We start from the raw sequence: 17,307 nt of genomic DNA, 5'->3' as shown, positions 1-17,307 counted from the left end.
GGCAATTGTAGTCACAAGGAGTCTGAACATTTTATAGCCAAGGAAATGGCAAGACAGAAAGGGCTGACTGGCCCAGAGCCACACGGCAGGCTTGTGACAGGGCTAGCATCTGCATCTGAGATTCAGGATGATGTTCTTTCTAATATATCAAGGGTTCTTAACCTGGGGTTCTTGGTTGGGCTTTAGGATCTAAGAAACTGCTGAACTGCATGCAAAATTGGGAAGATGTGCATTTTTCTATGGGAAGGAGTCAGTGCTTTCATCTGATTCTCAAAGGGGTCTGTGACCTAAATAAGATAAGGCCCACTGTGATCCTCTATTCCCCGCAGAACCTGGAGAACTCATGGGTAGAGCTGTTCCTGTTCTGAGGCAACAGACCTTTGATCAGGGCGGGGTTGTATGTACGTGAGGGTTCGTGCTCTCACCCGGACGCTGCAACCCCTCCAAGTAGGCTGATGCCAGCCCTTATCCCCGATAACCGACTGAGAGTGAGACAGTGTGTATGCTGACAGAACTGAGTGTGCTGAACAGAAAGGTTACAGAAACTTCTTGACATCAGCCGAGATGTCAGATTTGAGACCTCGGACGTGCTCAAAACTGTTTCCACCAAGATGGGCTCTGTCCCCCGGGAGACTGAAGGAGCTGGCGAGCCAGCAAGCTCTCAGTTAAATGTCGTCTTAATTTGGAAGGCACAGAGGGACATGTTTTATCAACAGTCAGCCGTTCTCCAGCACCAGGAGGGCAATGCAATGCTCACTCGGGGCCTGGGGGCCGTTCTGAGATTGACAGGAAGCCTCCTTGTCTGTTACCCAACTTCAGCTTGGCAGCTCACTGATCCCCACCTCTCCGCTGACTGAAATGAGTGAGATGGCAACTACCACCCTTGGGACTCTGGAGAGAACCAAATCTCCAACACGAGAAGAGAGGACAGGGGAGGGGAGGGAGGAGTTTTAGCACAGGCTCAGCCTGGCACATAGTGTGTACCTAGAAAATAGGTCAGTGTTTTCCAGTCCCTACTGAGTACTGGGCACAATATAATGGGTCTGGGGTCGGGGGCACGATCAGAAACGCTCGTTCAACAGACATTTTATATTTGCTGAGCAACTACTACAGGTCAGAAGTAGCACTAGGAATGGCAGTCAGGGGAGGGGTATACAGAATCATTCATTCAACAGATATTTTAAAGCATCTCCTATGTTGCTGGGTAGGCTTGGTGCTGGTGTCCGGTGGAGAAAAGACAATGCATAGAATCCCTCATCCACTGAATGAATATTTACTGAACATTTACTAAGTGCCCTGCCCTGTATTAGCACTGAAGATACAATGAACCAAACAGCCGCATTCCCTCCACGGTGTCAGGGCTCCCTGAAAACAGCATCTCCGGATGAGGAAACTGAGGCAGCAGAGCCTTGCGCAAAGGGCTCATTGCTGAGGGCATCAGGGCTCGAGCCTCGGGTCACCCTGACGCAGGCTGGCCCTGCTAACCAAGGCCACCTCCCTAGCCTCCCCTCACATTTCCTTTCAGGGCACTAACAATGAGTCATTAATAACGGAATTTTAATGGCAAAAGCACAGCAGTTCCAGGGTCTGCGAGGAAGCCCATCCCCTGGGGCTGTACAGAGACCGTAGGGACTGAACAGGGAGGATTCTTGGCCCCTTGACAGCGTTTCTCTCACGACTCTTCCATCCTTCCTGCTCCACAAGGAGAGCTTAAAAATATCCTCCCTCCACATTTGGTACCCTAAATTGGATCAGCACTTGACTTATAACGACGGAGAGGGAGGGAGAGGCCTATTTGGCCATCAACACAGAAGGCCCTGGGTCCTCGGACTGTGTGAACTGCCCCTCTGCCCCAGGCATGGCCAGGGAAGCCCATAATCAGAGAACCCCAAGTGACAACAGGAGGGGAAGAGGCTGGTAAGTGGAGCTCCATGGGAAGGCAGGAAGTGACACTTTACTTTACACAGAGGGTGCCCGGGAAGGTTCATCGGCGATCTGCAGGGAGCTGGGCTCTGCGCCCGACTCTGTGAGGGAAGCACTGGGTTAACCAAGTTCTTTACTGCAGGACTTCTTGGAACCTTGAATATGCTGATGTGCATCGTGCATCTATAAAAAGGGGACGTCTAGTGCAGTGTTTCCCAAACTTATTTGACCACAGAAATCTTTTTTTTTTTTTTGCAGAGATTAGTGCACTGCACAGCTTAAAAACTGGAGCTTTAACCAATGTGTGTATTGAGCCCTTACCTGGACGACGGGGCCTTGTGCTAAGTGCTGAGGATACTGGAATCCAAAGACAAAGTCCCTGCTTCCAAGGAGCAATCTGTGGGAGAAAGCCACATGAGGGGACCAGTGGGGGTGAGGCCAGTGTGCAGGGAAGCCCTGGAAAGGGAGCAGAGGGCAGGAGAGGCGCTCGAGCTGGAGGAAGCTTAGGGCTCCAGCAGTGAGAGGAAGTTGCTGGGAAAAGTGTGATGAGACCACTAGAGGCTGGGGAGGGGGGCGGGCAGCAGAGAGGGAAATGTGGACAACTCCCCTCCTCAAATCCTCCCCGCTTTGAGCTGGCCATGCTGGGTGGTCTTTCGCATTTGGACAGTTCCTAGGGGGTTTGGGCCTCAGTCCCCCCACCCCCGTCCTCAACCACATCTCTGCTATTGAACTTGGGCTAACATCCAGAAGCCGGGGAACAGCTATATACAAATTCAGTAATTGGAGTCATTAGCGTTGACTCAGAAATCATTTTTTGCTATGTCTCTCTCTTGGAGAAGCTTTTAAGACCCTTTAAATTGGTTAATGGAGAGTTTAGAGATGAGGATGGAGCCTCGGCTTTCTGCTTCCCCTGCCCGTCTCCCTGGCTTTCCCCAACATACTCAAGGGCAAGAGTGATGAGATAATCCAGTATCTGTTTTATTAAACTCCCATCCATTTCTGGCACAAACCTTTCAGAAAAGAGGATCTCAAAATCTACTCTCCTGCTTCAAGACTCCAAGGGCCCAATTGCCATTTACCCCCTCGTATCTGCAGGACGATAGTAACGCTTTCACCTAAAATCACAGTGAGAACTGTGCAAAAGAGCCCTGGGCCAGGAGTCAGGAGGCTGGGGTCCTTGTCCCGGGCTGGTGACTCATAAAGCCATGTAACCATGGGCATCACTCTGCCTCCTCAGGCCTAAGTGAGCACCAACGTCCTTTCCGCAGTGAAATGCCCTACATGAGCCCTGGAGGGTAGGAGGGCAGACACCGCTGCCCTTGGTCTACAATTGAGGAAACAACACAGCAAGTAAGGCCACTGCTTCAAGGTGACGTGGCCAGAACCTGGATCTTTACACACTTTCTTCTTCTGTACTGTGCTGGGCAGGTACTTAAGGTTCTTTGGGAAGGCGGGTGAATATCTGGCCTCTTCTCTGGGATTCAAGTTGTGGTATCTCTCTGAGAACTCGCAGGCTCCATCTTTAGGGCTGAGTGAAGTGTGAAGGTCTGAAAAAGTCAAACAGTTACATCAGGCATTTAGACACTAAACTCCTTCCTTCCAAATCAAAGGTGAAATGGAGACAGTCGGGAATCCATTGGGGATGAACAAAAGCGGACGTCATTCAGCGTTTCCTGAGTTTTAGGCATTCATGAAACCACCCCATGACTTTTGCCACCTCTCTGGATCTGTGCTCCCCTTTACGCAATGTCACAAGGTTTTTTCTCTACTTGATTCATTATTTTTAGTATCTGTGACACTATGATATGCTAATCACATTTTTATAATATCTATTAATATACAAACACTAAAATTAAAAAATATTAGTTTGAATACTACCTAAAATCCTCTGGTGAAGCACTGGAGGCACACACATCAGATGCTGGTAAAAAATGATGTGGTCTAAGCCTGAGGAAGTCGAAGACTGGCAAGGGGGAAGGGAAGGGAAGGGATTTGCTCCAAGGCAAAGGCTAACGTGAAGACCAGGGTCTCTGGACCCTTCAGTAAAGTTTTTCACAGGTCACTGAACGAATCTTTTTTATGCACAGAACAGAAATGACTGTGAATGGGGAATTCCCTGGCAGTCCAGTGGTTAGGACTCGGCGCTTCCACTACTGAGGCCGCGGGTTCAATCCCTGGTTGGGGAACTAAGATCCTCACAAGCCGTGTGGCGTGGCCAAAAAATGAATGTGTCCACTGCCCATTTGTGAGGCTACCAACTAGGGGAAATGGTCAAAGTCATTTATTAGCCATGCATTTGAAATTGCTTGGGAACCTGAGCCCCCATGGAATTTCTACCCTGTAAAGGGATACTGACACCCTGTTTTTGCTGCCATCCCATCTCCTCCCTGCCCGCCCCTCCCCCCCAGCTCCAGTGAGAGGTACCAGTGACTGCATTTTATCTCACCTTAGCCAAAACCCAGTCTGACGAGACTCCTTTCCAAGGGGTAGGGGTGTGGGAGAACAGCCCTGCTGGGGGCTCCGGGGCTGGCTCTGAGACGAGTGCTTCTATAGAGGAGGCCAAGGTTCCCTGTGCTCAAGGCACGCGGCAGGTGCGAGGCTCCTGCCAGCAAGGTGTTCAGGCTGCAGAGGGAGGGGCTGGAAAACGACTTCAATCCTCTCACTGCCAGGTCGCTGGGCCCCGGGGCTGCGAGGAGAGGCGAGAGCAACTCTTACTCAGGCTGTGTTCTTAGACTCCTACTTTAGAGCAGGGGCTTCTTAAAGGACTTGGTTCCCCTGGCACTACTAACCCAGGTCAGCCCGAGTGAGTCAGGAGTGAGCAGGGCTCCCAGAGCCCTAGATGGTAAGTCAGGGCACGGAGGCAGCCTTGGGATAGCGTCTCTCCTGACAAGTCATTGGAGTGACTACCATCTATTCAACACCTACCGTGTGCCAGGCTGTGCTAAGCCCTTTGCTGTCATCTCATTTAATCTTTTTAAAAAAAAATTTGTTTATTTATTTATTTTTGGCTGCACTGGGTCTTCGTTGCTGCACGCAGGCTTTCTCTAGTTGTGGTGAGCGGGGGCTACCCTTCGTTGTGGTGCGCAGGCTTCTTAGTGCGGTGGCTTCTCTTGTTGTGGAGCACGGGCTCTAGCCTCGTGGGCTCTAGAGCTCACGCTCAGTAGTTGTGGCACATGGGCTTAGTTGCTCCGTGGCATGTGGGATCTTCCCGGACCAGGGCTCAAACCTGTGTCCCCTGCATTGGCAGGCAGATTCTTAACCACTGCGCCACCACGCAAGTCCCATCTCATTTAATCTTTGCAATCTAATGAGTTTTCAGAGGTGAAGAAACAGAGGTGCAAAGACATACAGGCCAAGTTCAGGAATACAGCAGGGCCTAAAACTCAGGTCTGACTCAAAAAGCTGTGCTCGTTCCCACCAATGGAGCAGAAGTAACAAAGAGGCCAAAGGCTACTGCCACCCCTTCTCTGTCACAGGGCACTGAGCTCGGGGAGGCACCTGCTGGCTTTGACTCTCATCTGTACCTGCTGCCTCCACGGAAAAGAGGGTCCGCAGCCTCTCCTGGGCGGGCGCATTCCCCAGAGCTGCTGACTGCTGGTAGCATCTCACAGCCTCTCCCAGATTCCTCTGCACACCAAGGCCCTTCTCGTAGCAAATTCCCAAGTGGTACCTGCTCTGTGAATCCTAAAGGAGAAGACGCACAGACACACAGATGCCCACGTATGCAGGACTGAAGAACTGAAACGCTGGGGCAGGAGGAAGGTACAGCAGTCAGCAGGCTGGTGCTTCACCCCTGCAGGGTCAGGCCCAGCCACAACCCTCCCTGGACCAAGAGATCTCAACTGTGAAGAGCCAGAGGCCCAGAACAGAGGACAGGGATCCCTCCACCCAGGGAGCTTCCGGCCAGAGCAGCGTGGAGGCTTCTCCTGCTGAGGATGGTGCTGAAAGTGTGCAGAAGTGAAGGCTGTGGGAAGCACTTGGCCCTGCTCTGGGAGCCCAGGGAGTCGGGCTCCTATGTTATCCTGAAAGAGCCAGGAGCAAGGGTGGGGGCTGAGCTTCCGAAGGCCCTGAATGCCTTCCTGATTTCTACCCAGAGAGCTACAAAGCATACATTACAGAGAACATGTTTCTCCTCCTTTGAAACGTTAAAAGGCTAATCCCTTTGTCCCTGGCTCTGGATCCTCTCTCCCCTCTCACTGAGAATGAGGCTCCTGGGAGAGGCAGTATCAGGTAGGGAGTAGGAGCCCAATCTTTACAGCCAGACGCCTGGGTTCCAATCTTGGCTCCACCACTTACCAGCTGTGTAACCTCGGGCATCATATTCTGTGTCTCTGTGCCTCAGTTTCCTCATCTGTAAAGTAGGCATAATAATAGCACCTATCTTATTACCCTGCCGTGAGGATTAAATGTGTCAATATGTGGAAAGTGCTTAGATTAGTGTTATTATTTTCACGCCTTTAGTTGCCCACATCATTCATCTCTCCCTCTCTGTAATGAATATTTTCATTATATTCAATCTCCCAACCATGGTTCTATTTCTCTTCTACCTTCTAAAGAGTTTCTGTAACATGTAGGTCAAAGTCTATGTAATAAATATGGTGGACGCATGGCTACAGGCCAACTTAGGACACAGTTAGGCCAAAACACCCATGCTGTTATGTATGTGTTACACAACATCCCTTTGTGCACTTCTCCTGGCGCGCTGGGTGACTAATGCCAGCCAGGGTGCCCCCAGGCTTGTCCCACACATGGTCACACAACCCATTGAGCCCAAAAGACTCTGGGGCTCTTTCATAGAAAGACAGGCACAGAGGCAGGTACTGTTTGATGACATTGGTCCCCTTTTGACGGCTCCTGCAGATACTTTGGACAACACAGAGTGAAAAACGAGAAGTATTCTGATGCCCAAGAGTTCAATAACGCTATCACTGTGTTGCCAGGAAGTAAAGAGAAGCAGCAGCCCCTATGCAGGGAAATTCTAGTACATGGCCACTGCTGGCTTTAACCCAGGGCTCCTGGTCCTTTAAGATACAACTCAAAAAATATACTGGTCAAAGACACTTGAGGATACAGCAAACCCACAGATGCCTTTTCAGTAATTCACAGTGACATAAAGCTCTGAGATTTCCTGCATTAAAGAGACCTGTTTAACAAAGTATTTCCCAAACCCATCTGACCATTTTTCCCTCGTATTATTTATAAACGTTCCATGGAACTAATGCTCTGTGGAACAAACTCCATGCTGCCTGGATGCCAACCCCTAGGTGACAGACAACCAGACACCCTCTACACCCCCAAACTGCTCAATGTCTTCACATCACGTGTCTCCTGACTTCCCTGGACTATGCATCTTCCACGTGTACACTTTACAAAGCACTTTCACACTTATTATCTCAGATTTTGATCCTCACAACAACCCTGTGAAGTGGTAGACAGGTCAGGCAGGCATTATTATCCCAATCTTAGAGATGAGGAAAACAAGAAGTGACCAGCCCAGTAGTATGCTGGTAAATGTTTAACAACCAGCTCTCCAGGGGAAAAAGCCCTGTTTTGTAGCATTTGGCAATTCTGTGGTGCTAATGCTCTCCCCATAGCTGATTTCAAGCTAACAACAATTCTCACAGGCTGGTACAAGCTAGTGCCAGCACACCACTGGACCTGTCCAAGGGACACACAGTAAGTCAGCAAGAGTTAAGGCTTGAAGCCAGCCCAATGCTCTTATCAACCGTCTCCTAGGCACGGTAGCAGTTCCAAAATCCCTTCCTTTATCAGACTTGATCCCCATCATGCCTGGATATGGACACCTCATACCCCATTGTTGGCTGCAAGCCAAAGATATTTCACGGCTCTCTGCTCATCCAGGTACGCCTCCTTGGTGAAGAGCACCCCGAGGAAAGCTTGGGCCTGTGGTCAAGGAGGAAGGAAAAAGGTATCTTGGTCACTGCCAGGCCCCACCTGCCCCAAGTGCCCAGGAGTGACCCCACCAATAGCACTCACCTCTCTCAAGCCTGAGTCTGCAGCATGCTTCAGCATGGACACTGCCCTCTGCTGCTCAGGGTCCCATGAGGAGGCTGGATCTTGCAGCAGGCACCTGGCATAGCGGTACTGAGCCAGGTTGTGGCCCTGGCTGGCAGCCAGCTGGTAATAAAAGGCTGCCTGGGGCAAAGGAAAAAATATCCAGTCAACTGATAACTCCGTAAGCTGCCTTTTTTTGGAGTGAAGTTTTTAAAAATTATTTTAATTAAATAACACATAATCATTATAGATTAGTCAGAAAATACAGATAAGCCAAAAATAGAAACAAAATCCCAAGAAATCCTGCCTCCTAAAGATCATTCTGTTAACATTTTAGTGTACAATCTTGTAAATTTCTTCCCCCCTGTACTGTATTAACATATATACACAAATATGTTAATATACACTCACACACATATATAAATGTGTATGTGTGTGTGTATGTGTGTGTGTAGGAAGAAAGGGAGAGAAAACTACACTATTTTTTGTAACCTATTTTGTAACCTATTTTCTTTCATTTAACAATACACCATGAATATCTTCCCCTGCAAATAAATATAGATCTAGCATATAATTTTTAAGGCCCACAAAGATGTTATTAACCAATTCTCTGTTGAAGGAACTTCAAGTTTCTTCCCTTTTTTTTGGCCATCGTATACAATTCTAAGAAACTGTTATATATAAATTCTTATATATAACATCTATGCATACTTATCCTACTTTTTAGAATTAATTGATCCATTCATCAAGGTAACATTCTATGTCGTGAGGATACAGCTGCAAAGAAGATAGACAAGGTCCCCGGCCTTCCTGTGTTTTGAGTCTAAATTCCTAGAAGCTGGGGACTTCTTAGTTTTCCCTCTGGGCTGGAAGACAGAAGCTGGACTTTCCCAAGCCCTGCCCACTGCTCATTCCTGGAGGTCACTCTGGGCAGTGCAGCATAGGCCACGGGCCTGGGGGCAGGGAGGAAGTGTAGTACCTTGCCTAGGTCCCTGGGGGTACCTCTGCCATGCTCGTGACACAAGCCCACATTGTACTGCGCTTTGCTGTAGCCATGGTCTGCTGCTTTCTGGAAGTAAGAAAAGCCTGCCATGTAGTCTCCATCCCTCATGTTCTCTGTCCCTGTAAGAAAGCACTAGGCGTAAACATAGCTTCCTCTGTGAACTTCTCCACATTCTTAGTCAGATACCCACATGCTCCTTCCTTTCTTTTTTGTGCTAGACACTTTGCATGCACTTCCATCCTCTGAATATTTCACTGGTTTGCCATAGGTATCAGTGGGTTCTGCCCTCCTGTACACCACCCTCCTCTTGGTAACAACATCCTCATTTCCCTTTGGGAACAGCCCTCCCCCCAGTGCTGTCAATCAGTGTGCCTGCCCTCTTCCCAACCAATGAGACCCTCTCTCAGGAATCTGAATCTTGATCTGGCTGCAACAGGAAAGAAAACAGCTTCTGCAGGTTTATTCTGATGGCAGCACTCTGAAGACGCTGTTTCTCAGTTACTGCCGCATGCATCCCTGGAGCCTCTGATTCCTTTCCTTTCTGAGGCTTGGCAAGTCAATAGATCCCAATAGAGTCCTTTTGTGCTTAGGTTAGCCAAAGTGGTTTTAGGCTGCTTGTAACCAACATAACGTAACTGATTCAGCTGACACTGTCAATCTTGCTTTATGAGGAACCTGTGAGAGAATATAAGAAAGAGAGCCCAGCTCCAAAGCCCATGTTCTCTTTATCATCCAAACGAAAAGGAAAACAGGGAAGGGGCTGAGCACAGCCTACTCTCAACTCTAAGCCTTTGCTCAAGCTGTTTCTCCTGCCTGGGATATCTTTTTCTGCCTCTATCATCAGGCCTTCCCAACCTGTTTCTGCTCTGGAATCTTCAGACCACACTCAGGCTTTAAACACTCTTTCGGCACTTACTTCATACACAAGCCTTTTTCTAGGAACTAAACTGTTTCAAGAGTACAAGCCCTGTCTCCTCAATTAGACTGTAAAATCCTGGAGGCAGAAGCAGAAAAAGAATGTAGAAGAAATAACTTTGCATAGGGTGAAAGCTCTATACAAATGCAAAATATGATTATGGCTTATGCTCCCTTTGTGTTCTGCCACAGTGCTTAGCACTTGCTGAATAAATGAATATGCATATGAAGGAAGGAATGGGCAAGAAAATTCTCAGAAGACTGTCTGCCCATGAAAAATCACAAAAAGCTAATGAGGCAGAAGCCGGGTTCCATTCGGCCAGCAGTGAATGAGTCACCTCCTGGCTGCCTGAAAACTCACTGTCAAGGGTTCACAGAGCCCTCTGTCCTTGAGGAGAAGACTCGAGAAGGCACAGGATCCCACCCTGTCCCCATCCCCCACACCAGATCCTCTGCCTCTAACCTAAACCAAGTCACCATCATGTTTTGCTTAGCCATCAGTAACAGCTCCAATCTAGTCCCGTTTCCCCTCTGGCATTCCTATGACACGCGTCTGTCTACACAGCAGGCAGAGAGATCTGTGGAAAAGTAAATCAGATCACATGACTACCCCCACTTCCTGCTCCAGCATAAAACACTCCAATGGCTTCCTGTCTCACTTAGAAGCACCATACACCACCATGGCTCAGAAGGCCTGATCTGATCTGGCCCCTGCCTGCTTCTCTGACTTCATCTTTTTCTACTCTCCTGGTGATCGCTAAACTACAACCATGCTCACCCTTTTCTTTGTTCCTTTAACAAACAAAACTCAATCCTGCCTCAGGACCTTTGCACTTGCTGTTCCCTTTACTTGGAAAGCTTTCTCCAGATGGAAACAAGACTGGCTTGTTTTTGTCAGTCAGGTCAAGGATCTTTCCAACCGCGAGGCCTTCCAAATCAAAGCTGCTCCTTGCCCAAGTCACTAATGCATCCCCCTGTTTAATTTTCTCCGTAACATTTATCACTATCTGAAATTCTCTTTTTTATTTGTTTACCAGGTTGTTGTTTTTCTCTCCCTCAACCTACATGGAAGCTCCATGAGAGTAAGGACTTTGTCTTTTGAATCACTGTACTCCCAACCTAAACCTAAACTAAGGCCTAACCAAAGGTGAATGTTTAATACGTTTGTACTGAATGAATCCTAGACTCTCACTCACTTGCCCACTAGAGTCCAGGAGATGCTGCTGGCAGTCTGGGTCTCCACATGAGAAGGCCTGAAAGAAGCCAAGTCACTGCGGAGAACAGGACAAATGGTGGAGAGGAATCTGGAGTCTCCAGATGTGGGTAAGGAAGGGCACTTGAGGGCCTGCTCCAAACCTCAGGAGCCTGTTCTTGCCTAAGTGCAGCAGAAAATTCAAGGTGTCATTCAAGATTTATTTTCTCCTTCTTACACAGTAACCGAATTTTCAGGTAAATGGTCATTCACCTAAGGACTCTATTTTCCAGGCTCCTCTGTGACTAGGTAAGGCCGCAAGCCTTCATTCTAGACAATGATTTGTGCAACTTCTAGGTTGGGGAGGAGTGGTCCTTTAGTTTTCCCACCTTTCCCTTCCAGCTAGCTAGAATTTGGATATGACACAAACTGAACCTTGAGATGGGAGCCCATTTTAAAAAGGGCAGAACCATTTGACTGAGAATAGGTCCCTGACACCACTGTGCCACCATGCCAGATTTGGTCGACCTACCTGGGAGAAAATAAACTCTCTCTTATGTAAACCACTCCCTGCCCTGACTCTACTTGACCTACCGCATACCCTTTCCATTTTCCCATCCGCCCTCCTTGAGACAGGGTCCACCCAGTTACCCAGGAAGTTGAAAGCGATGGAAACACTGAGCTGGAAGAGCTGCTGAATGGAAGTCATGGCCTCCTCGAGGGACAGACTTTTTGATTTGTCTTGTTCCTGGGGAAGAAATACAAAGACTCATCATGGGACAGTTCACTGGGATTGCCACCTGTCTAGGGGAATGTTATGGGGATCCAGGTGGCCAAATCTGGACAATACCTGCTTTTCGCCAGTGGGCTGAGGCTGGGCTGGCTTTGCCTTGGACTTGAAGCTACTGCTGGCATGCAGGAAGCCGGCGTCACTGGGATCTGCAAGGGAAAAGGCAAAGGAGGAAGGTGTTAGTTCTCCTTTTCTCTCACTCCCCCGGTCCACAGAGCCCTCCATCCAGCACCACTGCCAGGAACCAAAATCATTCCAAATTGCCCCAGAAAGCATGGGGGCTCACAGGAATGACAATTCCCCAATGTGGCATATGCAGCAACAAATGTCCATCTGCCCAACTCCCCACCCCGCCACCGCCTTCTGCTGATTTTAGGAGGTGGGACCATACCTTCCTCAGAGGCACCCTGAAGACCAGTTGCTCTCAAGGAGCTGCGTGAAGAGAGGCTCTCGGGCCGAGTGGAGGGTTCTTCCTGGCCCAGCCCGAGTTCCCTGAGGCCAGTGTGCCTGGGAGCCGGGCTATCAGGGCTGGGCAGAATGTGTCTCCGCAGTGCTGGAAAGAGCCAGTGAGAGCGGTCACATCAGAAGGGGATAGGTTCAGCCTGCTGGGGCTGACTGAGCCCTCCCTGAGGCTTCACGGACCAAAGGAAGAATCTGGAAACTCCTGAGACATGTCCTTCACATGCCTCCTCCTCCATTTCCTTGGCTGGCTTCCCTCTGCAGGGGTGGAGAGGGGCCCACATTTATGCTGATCCCCACACCCCAAGCATAAATCGCTCCTTGGCTTGAATTCTTCCAGTCGCAGGGAGGGATCTACTTTATTCACTGTTCTAGCCCCAGCACTTAGCACTTTGTTTGATGGTTAATACTGATTATGATTATAATCATAATACTAAGGGCAAGAACTTAAACCGCTACTTACTGAGCACATACTACATGCCAGGCACAGTTCTAAGCCCTCAACATGTATTAACTCATTTAGTCCTTCCAAGAAACCTGTGGGGGTGGGTTTTATTATTTCCCCATTCTATAGGTGAAGAAACTGAGGCACAGGGAAGTTAAAAGTAACTCATCCAGGGCCTCCCTGGTGGCGCAGTGGTTAAGAGTCCACCTGCTGATGCAGGGGATACGGGTTCGTGCCCCGGTCTGGGAGGATCCCATATGCCGCGGAGCGGCTGGGCCCGTGAGCCATGGCCACTGGGCCTGCGCATCCGGAGCCTGTGCTCCGCAACGGGAGAGGCCACAACAGTGAGAGGCCCACATACCGCAAAAAGAAAAAAAAAAAAAAAAAAAAAGTAACTCATCCAGGGACACCAAACTAGTATCAGCAGTTCTAGGCTTGAACCTTGACAATGTGACTCCAGAGCCTTAATCACTATGGTGCATTGCCTCTGTACCATGGCACATGATAGCCATTCAATAAAGATTCACTAATTGATGAATGACTGACCAGAGAATGACCTAACTGGCTGAGGAGTGGGCAGGAAGCCACTCCTAGGATCTAAAATAACCTGGACCCCTGCGGGGCTCTGTCAATGGAGGGGGAGGGGAGGACATGGGAGGAGCCTGGAGGGCAGGCGTGGCCCACACGCTGGGTGGACAGACCTTCCTCCCATTCCGCTTCCTCTGACTGCAGATAGGAGAGGCAAGGAGCTGCTGACGGCTCTTTTCCTGAGGTGTGTCCAGAGATGCTTCCTGGCCCAGAGAAACTCCCAGCCCAGCTCTTCTGCCCCGGGACTGAGAACTCACAGGAGCACGGGTGCCTCAAGGGAGATGAGAGGAAACGGTCCAGAGGACTATGCCAAAAGCAGCGCTCCGCTCGCCGAGGTCCTGCTGGCAGGGACGCCTGGAAGTGGATCTGCCTTGCCAGCTGCAGGGCCAGCACGGCCAGGGTGCCCTGAGGAAGACAGCACTTCAAGGGACACAGCTCTCCACCAGTCAACTCCTTCAGTCTTCGCCTACATCTCCAACATCACTTCCTCGAGAAGTCCTTCCTGATTCCTGGTTGTAGCCGCTCCCCCACTGCACACTCTCATAAGCACCCGAACTTCCCCCATGGAGCCCTGATCACACTGGTACTTAAACAGCCATCTCTACAATTATTCATCAAGGTCTGTCTCTCCTGTTAGTCTCTAAGCACCACGAGGGAGGAACCATGTCTGTTTTGCTCACCTACGTATCCCCGGCGCCTAGCAGAGCACTAAGATACAGCACTAATAAATACATGCTGAATAAACGCCTGAGCGAGTGACTGAATAAACAAAGTCTAAGCAGGCAAAAAGATAACGTGGCAAATTTGGGCTTGGGCACACATGCAGCCAAATGCAGACAGGTCAGAGCTCCCCATCAGGCTCCCTCTTTCTCTAGCCTGGCACAACTCCTCCCCCCACCCTCAAGCCACCCCACCACACACATTCACAGCTACAGGCTTGTTGTGGGTGTCTCTTCTCCAACAGGTCTGCAGAAGACCTAAGCTAGCTCCTAGCCCAGTGACTGCTTGGTTTTCCCTGTCCCTTCCTGTGTTATGCACAAGAAAGGACACCCAAATACTTATTTTTTGCAACAGGCACTGTATACAATGGCAAACAAGACAGACCCAGTCTCTGCCCTCATGGAGTTCATATCTTCATTGAGGGAGAAAGACAAAATCCAAGTACACAGAGAAATAATATAAGAACTACAAATTATGCTAAATGCTGCTAAGGAAACAAATCAAGAGTTTACACAGGGCATAAGAGGGACCCTTGACAAGACAGGGAGTAGAGGAAAGCCTGTCTGTAGAAGTGATGTGTGTGCTGAGACCAGAAGGAAGAGAAGGTCCCAGCAATGTCAATAACAGGGACACGTATCCATATCACTGGAGATAAGCTTGTGCTCAGGCCCTTTCACATAGGCAGTAGTGACAGAGCTGAGGGCTGGCATAAGGACCCCTGAGATGCAGACCCAGTTTCTAGAAGGACTCACTATAGGATTGTCCTAGGGTTCATATCTTTGACAAAATGGGAAAACACATCCCTCTCCCTAGGCCATAGCTCCCCAGAGAGAAGTGTCCCTGGCATGGAGACATTCCAGTCTCAGCTCTGCTGATGACACCAAGTTATAGATGAGACAACTGAGGCTCAGAGAGGTCAAGCCACTTGCCCAAAGTACACAGCATGAAAGTGAGAGGGATGAGAAGCGATGGAGACAAGTGTGACGTCAGTGCCAACTTCATTTAGAATATCTTATAAGCAGAACCTAAGAGGCAAAGATTCTGCCTTGTTAGACCTCGTGTTAGCTCGTATTACCGAGCCTCTGCCTTTACAGATCAGATTTAACAAATATTTACTGAGCGACGATCATGGGTCAGGATATGTACTATGTGCTTTTACAGGACATACTAGGTATAGCAACCAAGCTGTAGAGCATAGTAGCTAAGAGCACGAGCTCCAGAGTAAAATCTGGTTCCTCTACTGAATAGCTGTGTGACCTTAAGAGTGTTACCTAAAGTTTCAGAGCCTGAGTTTTCTCATCTATAATATAGAGATTATATTTCCTCTGCAAGATTTTGTAAGGATTAAATAAGATGATATATATAGATACATTAATAAGTTAAAAGTTAGCTATTTAGTATTATTTAATTGTAAGATTCAGGAAGGCAAGAATCATATCTACCTTGTTCTCTGCTATGTCCCTAGTACTTAGCAAAAAATGCCTGGCTCAAAGAAAGTGTTAAATACATGTTTACTGAATGAAAGGAGGAATATATACATGGGGAGTAGGGGGAAAGGGAGCAGCAATATCTCCCCAAATATGCTCCAATGCCATGAGTTACTCAAATTTTGAGTGTGGCCACAATGATGTCCTAGCTCTTATTTCTAGGCTATACTTCCATACAGTATCATTCTCATCCACACTGAAGGACAAGGACAGGACTGGGGAAACCTTACCCATGATATGGCATCCCACAATGTGTTCCGGGAGTCATGGGCAGACATCCACTGGAAGGCAGCCTTCCATCCATGGGACCTTGGGCCCTTGCTTGTGCCTGGGCCATGGTGGCCAGACCTAGAAGATATAACAGAGGCTATCAAGTTCTGTCCTAAGTGGGAGTAGAGGGAGGCTAGGGGAGCACATGGGTGACGGAATGGTAGTATTTCACCTGTCGAAACTGGGCACAGGGACCAGCAGGTTGGAGGAGGTAGCCTGAGGCCCATCTGGGCTGGTGGACTTGGAGGTCACCCCACGGAGGTCAGGTCCCAGCAGACGGGGAAGAGCTGTGCAGAGCAAGGATCAGTCACTTTGATATGAGCGGGATTGAGGCAACAGTAGCCCCACCAATCTTCCCTCTGACCCTTGACAGAGCCCCCACCCCAGGAACCCAGGAAACACTGGCACCTGCTTCTGCAGAAGTTCTTAAACAAGGATACATACACGTGGGGATCTTTTGCTAAGTACAGATTCCAGCGTGCCACCCCAGAACCAAATAAACTAGGATCATTCAGGGTTGAGCATCAATATTTTGAAAAAGCTCCCCGGGTGATTCTGACGCCCTCCTAGGGCTGACAACCACTGTTCTAAAATGACCAGACATTCATACACAAACTCTCGCTCAATGTTTGTAGCTCTTTGTCTCTAAATCGCGCCTCTTTTCATTGGCTCCGCCTACCCCATTGGCCCCGCCTACTGCACTGGCCTCTACTCATCTTTCATGAACTCCGCCCACCATCTCCGGCTACTTCGCTCCTCCCCTTCCAATAGCTCCACCCATCTCCTTGGCTCTAAGTTCCACCCTCTTCCTACTAGCCACGCCCACACCTCAAAATCGAACAGCCCCTTGACTGAGTGTAGCGGGGCCCCTAACGACCCCGCCTCTCTTCCGCTCTAACACCGCCCACTATTGCTTTGGCTCAGTCCTCCGGCCCGCCCCCTCCTCAGTTCCAAGTCTCAGCTGCCGCAAGACCCGCGGCCGAAGGCCCTTACCTCGGCCCAGGAGTCCCGGGAGCCGCCACATGTCGTCGCCAACACCATAGAGCTCGCAACCGAAAGAGCGCGGCTAAACCCCGGGACGGCGGCTAGAGTGGCCTGTGTGGCGCCCTCGGAGTGGCCGAGTCCCCAAGGAAGCTCACCGCCAGCCAATTAGAAGGGGGCCCAGCCGGAAGGACGGCGCTCAGCGAAAGGAAGTGGGAGGTGTAGGCGTATTGGGGCTAGCGGGGAGGTGAACTGAGACAAGGGCACGGGGATGTGGGCTCGGCCTCCGGTGGAAGAGGTGTCATTTGCTGCCCGCATAAGAATGGGGGGGGGGCGTCGCGCAGAGGAGTGGGGTCGCAGGGGGCGAAGCTGAACCGCCTCAGAAGAAGGACCATTGAGAAGCGGGGCGAGAGCGGCCTCGGTGGTGCCAGACGACCTTGTAGACACCGTGGAGACTCGAGGGGGAACAATCTTCCCCAGGCCCCGATGCTAGAGGAGGTGGGAGACACCAGGTCCAGT

The 17,307-nt window shown here is 49.7% G+C and overlaps 1 protein-coding gene across 2 annotated transcripts; it reads right to left on the bottom strand.

The window, feature by feature from the left end:
* Positions 1 to 2,880: 2,880 nt before the first annotated feature.
* Positions 2,881 to 16,943, bottom strand: DELE1 (DAP3 binding cell death enhancer 1). Of its 2 annotated transcripts, none has more exons than XM_060093524.1 (13): positions 16,801 to 16,943; positions 15,980 to 16,094; positions 15,768 to 15,885; positions 13,588 to 13,735; positions 12,230 to 12,391; positions 11,899 to 11,987; positions 11,700 to 11,796; positions 8,918 to 9,060; positions 7,921 to 8,079; positions 7,735 to 7,827; positions 5,448 to 5,607; positions 4,370 to 4,609; positions 2,881 to 3,470 (listed from the first exon to the last, which is right to left on the bottom strand). In XM_060093524.1, the coding sequence occupies exons 1-12, from the start codon at positions 16,829 to 16,831 to the stop codon at positions 4,371 to 4,373; spliced, it is 1,554 nt and encodes a 517-aa protein (XP_059949507.1). In that variant the 5' UTR covers positions 16,832 to 16,943; the 3' UTR covers positions 2,881 to 3,470; position 4,370. The 2 variants fall into 2 exon arrangements, with proteins under 2 accessions (XP_059949507.1, XP_059949508.1); XM_060093525.1 differs by lacking the exon at positions 2,881 to 3,470 and adding an exon at positions 6,220 to 6,274 and having other exon boundaries at positions 4,378 to 4,609.
* Positions 16,944 to 17,307: the final 364 nt, after the last annotated feature.

This window comes from Mesoplodon densirostris, chromosome 3 (genome assembly GCF_025265405.1).
Source record: "Mesoplodon densirostris isolate mMesDen1 chromosome 3, mMesDen1 primary haplotype, whole genome shotgun sequence".
NCBI lineage: Eukaryota > Metazoa > Chordata > Mammalia > Artiodactyla > Ziphiidae > Mesoplodon > Mesoplodon densirostris.
This window is presented reverse-complemented; position numbering and strand designations above follow the sequence as displayed.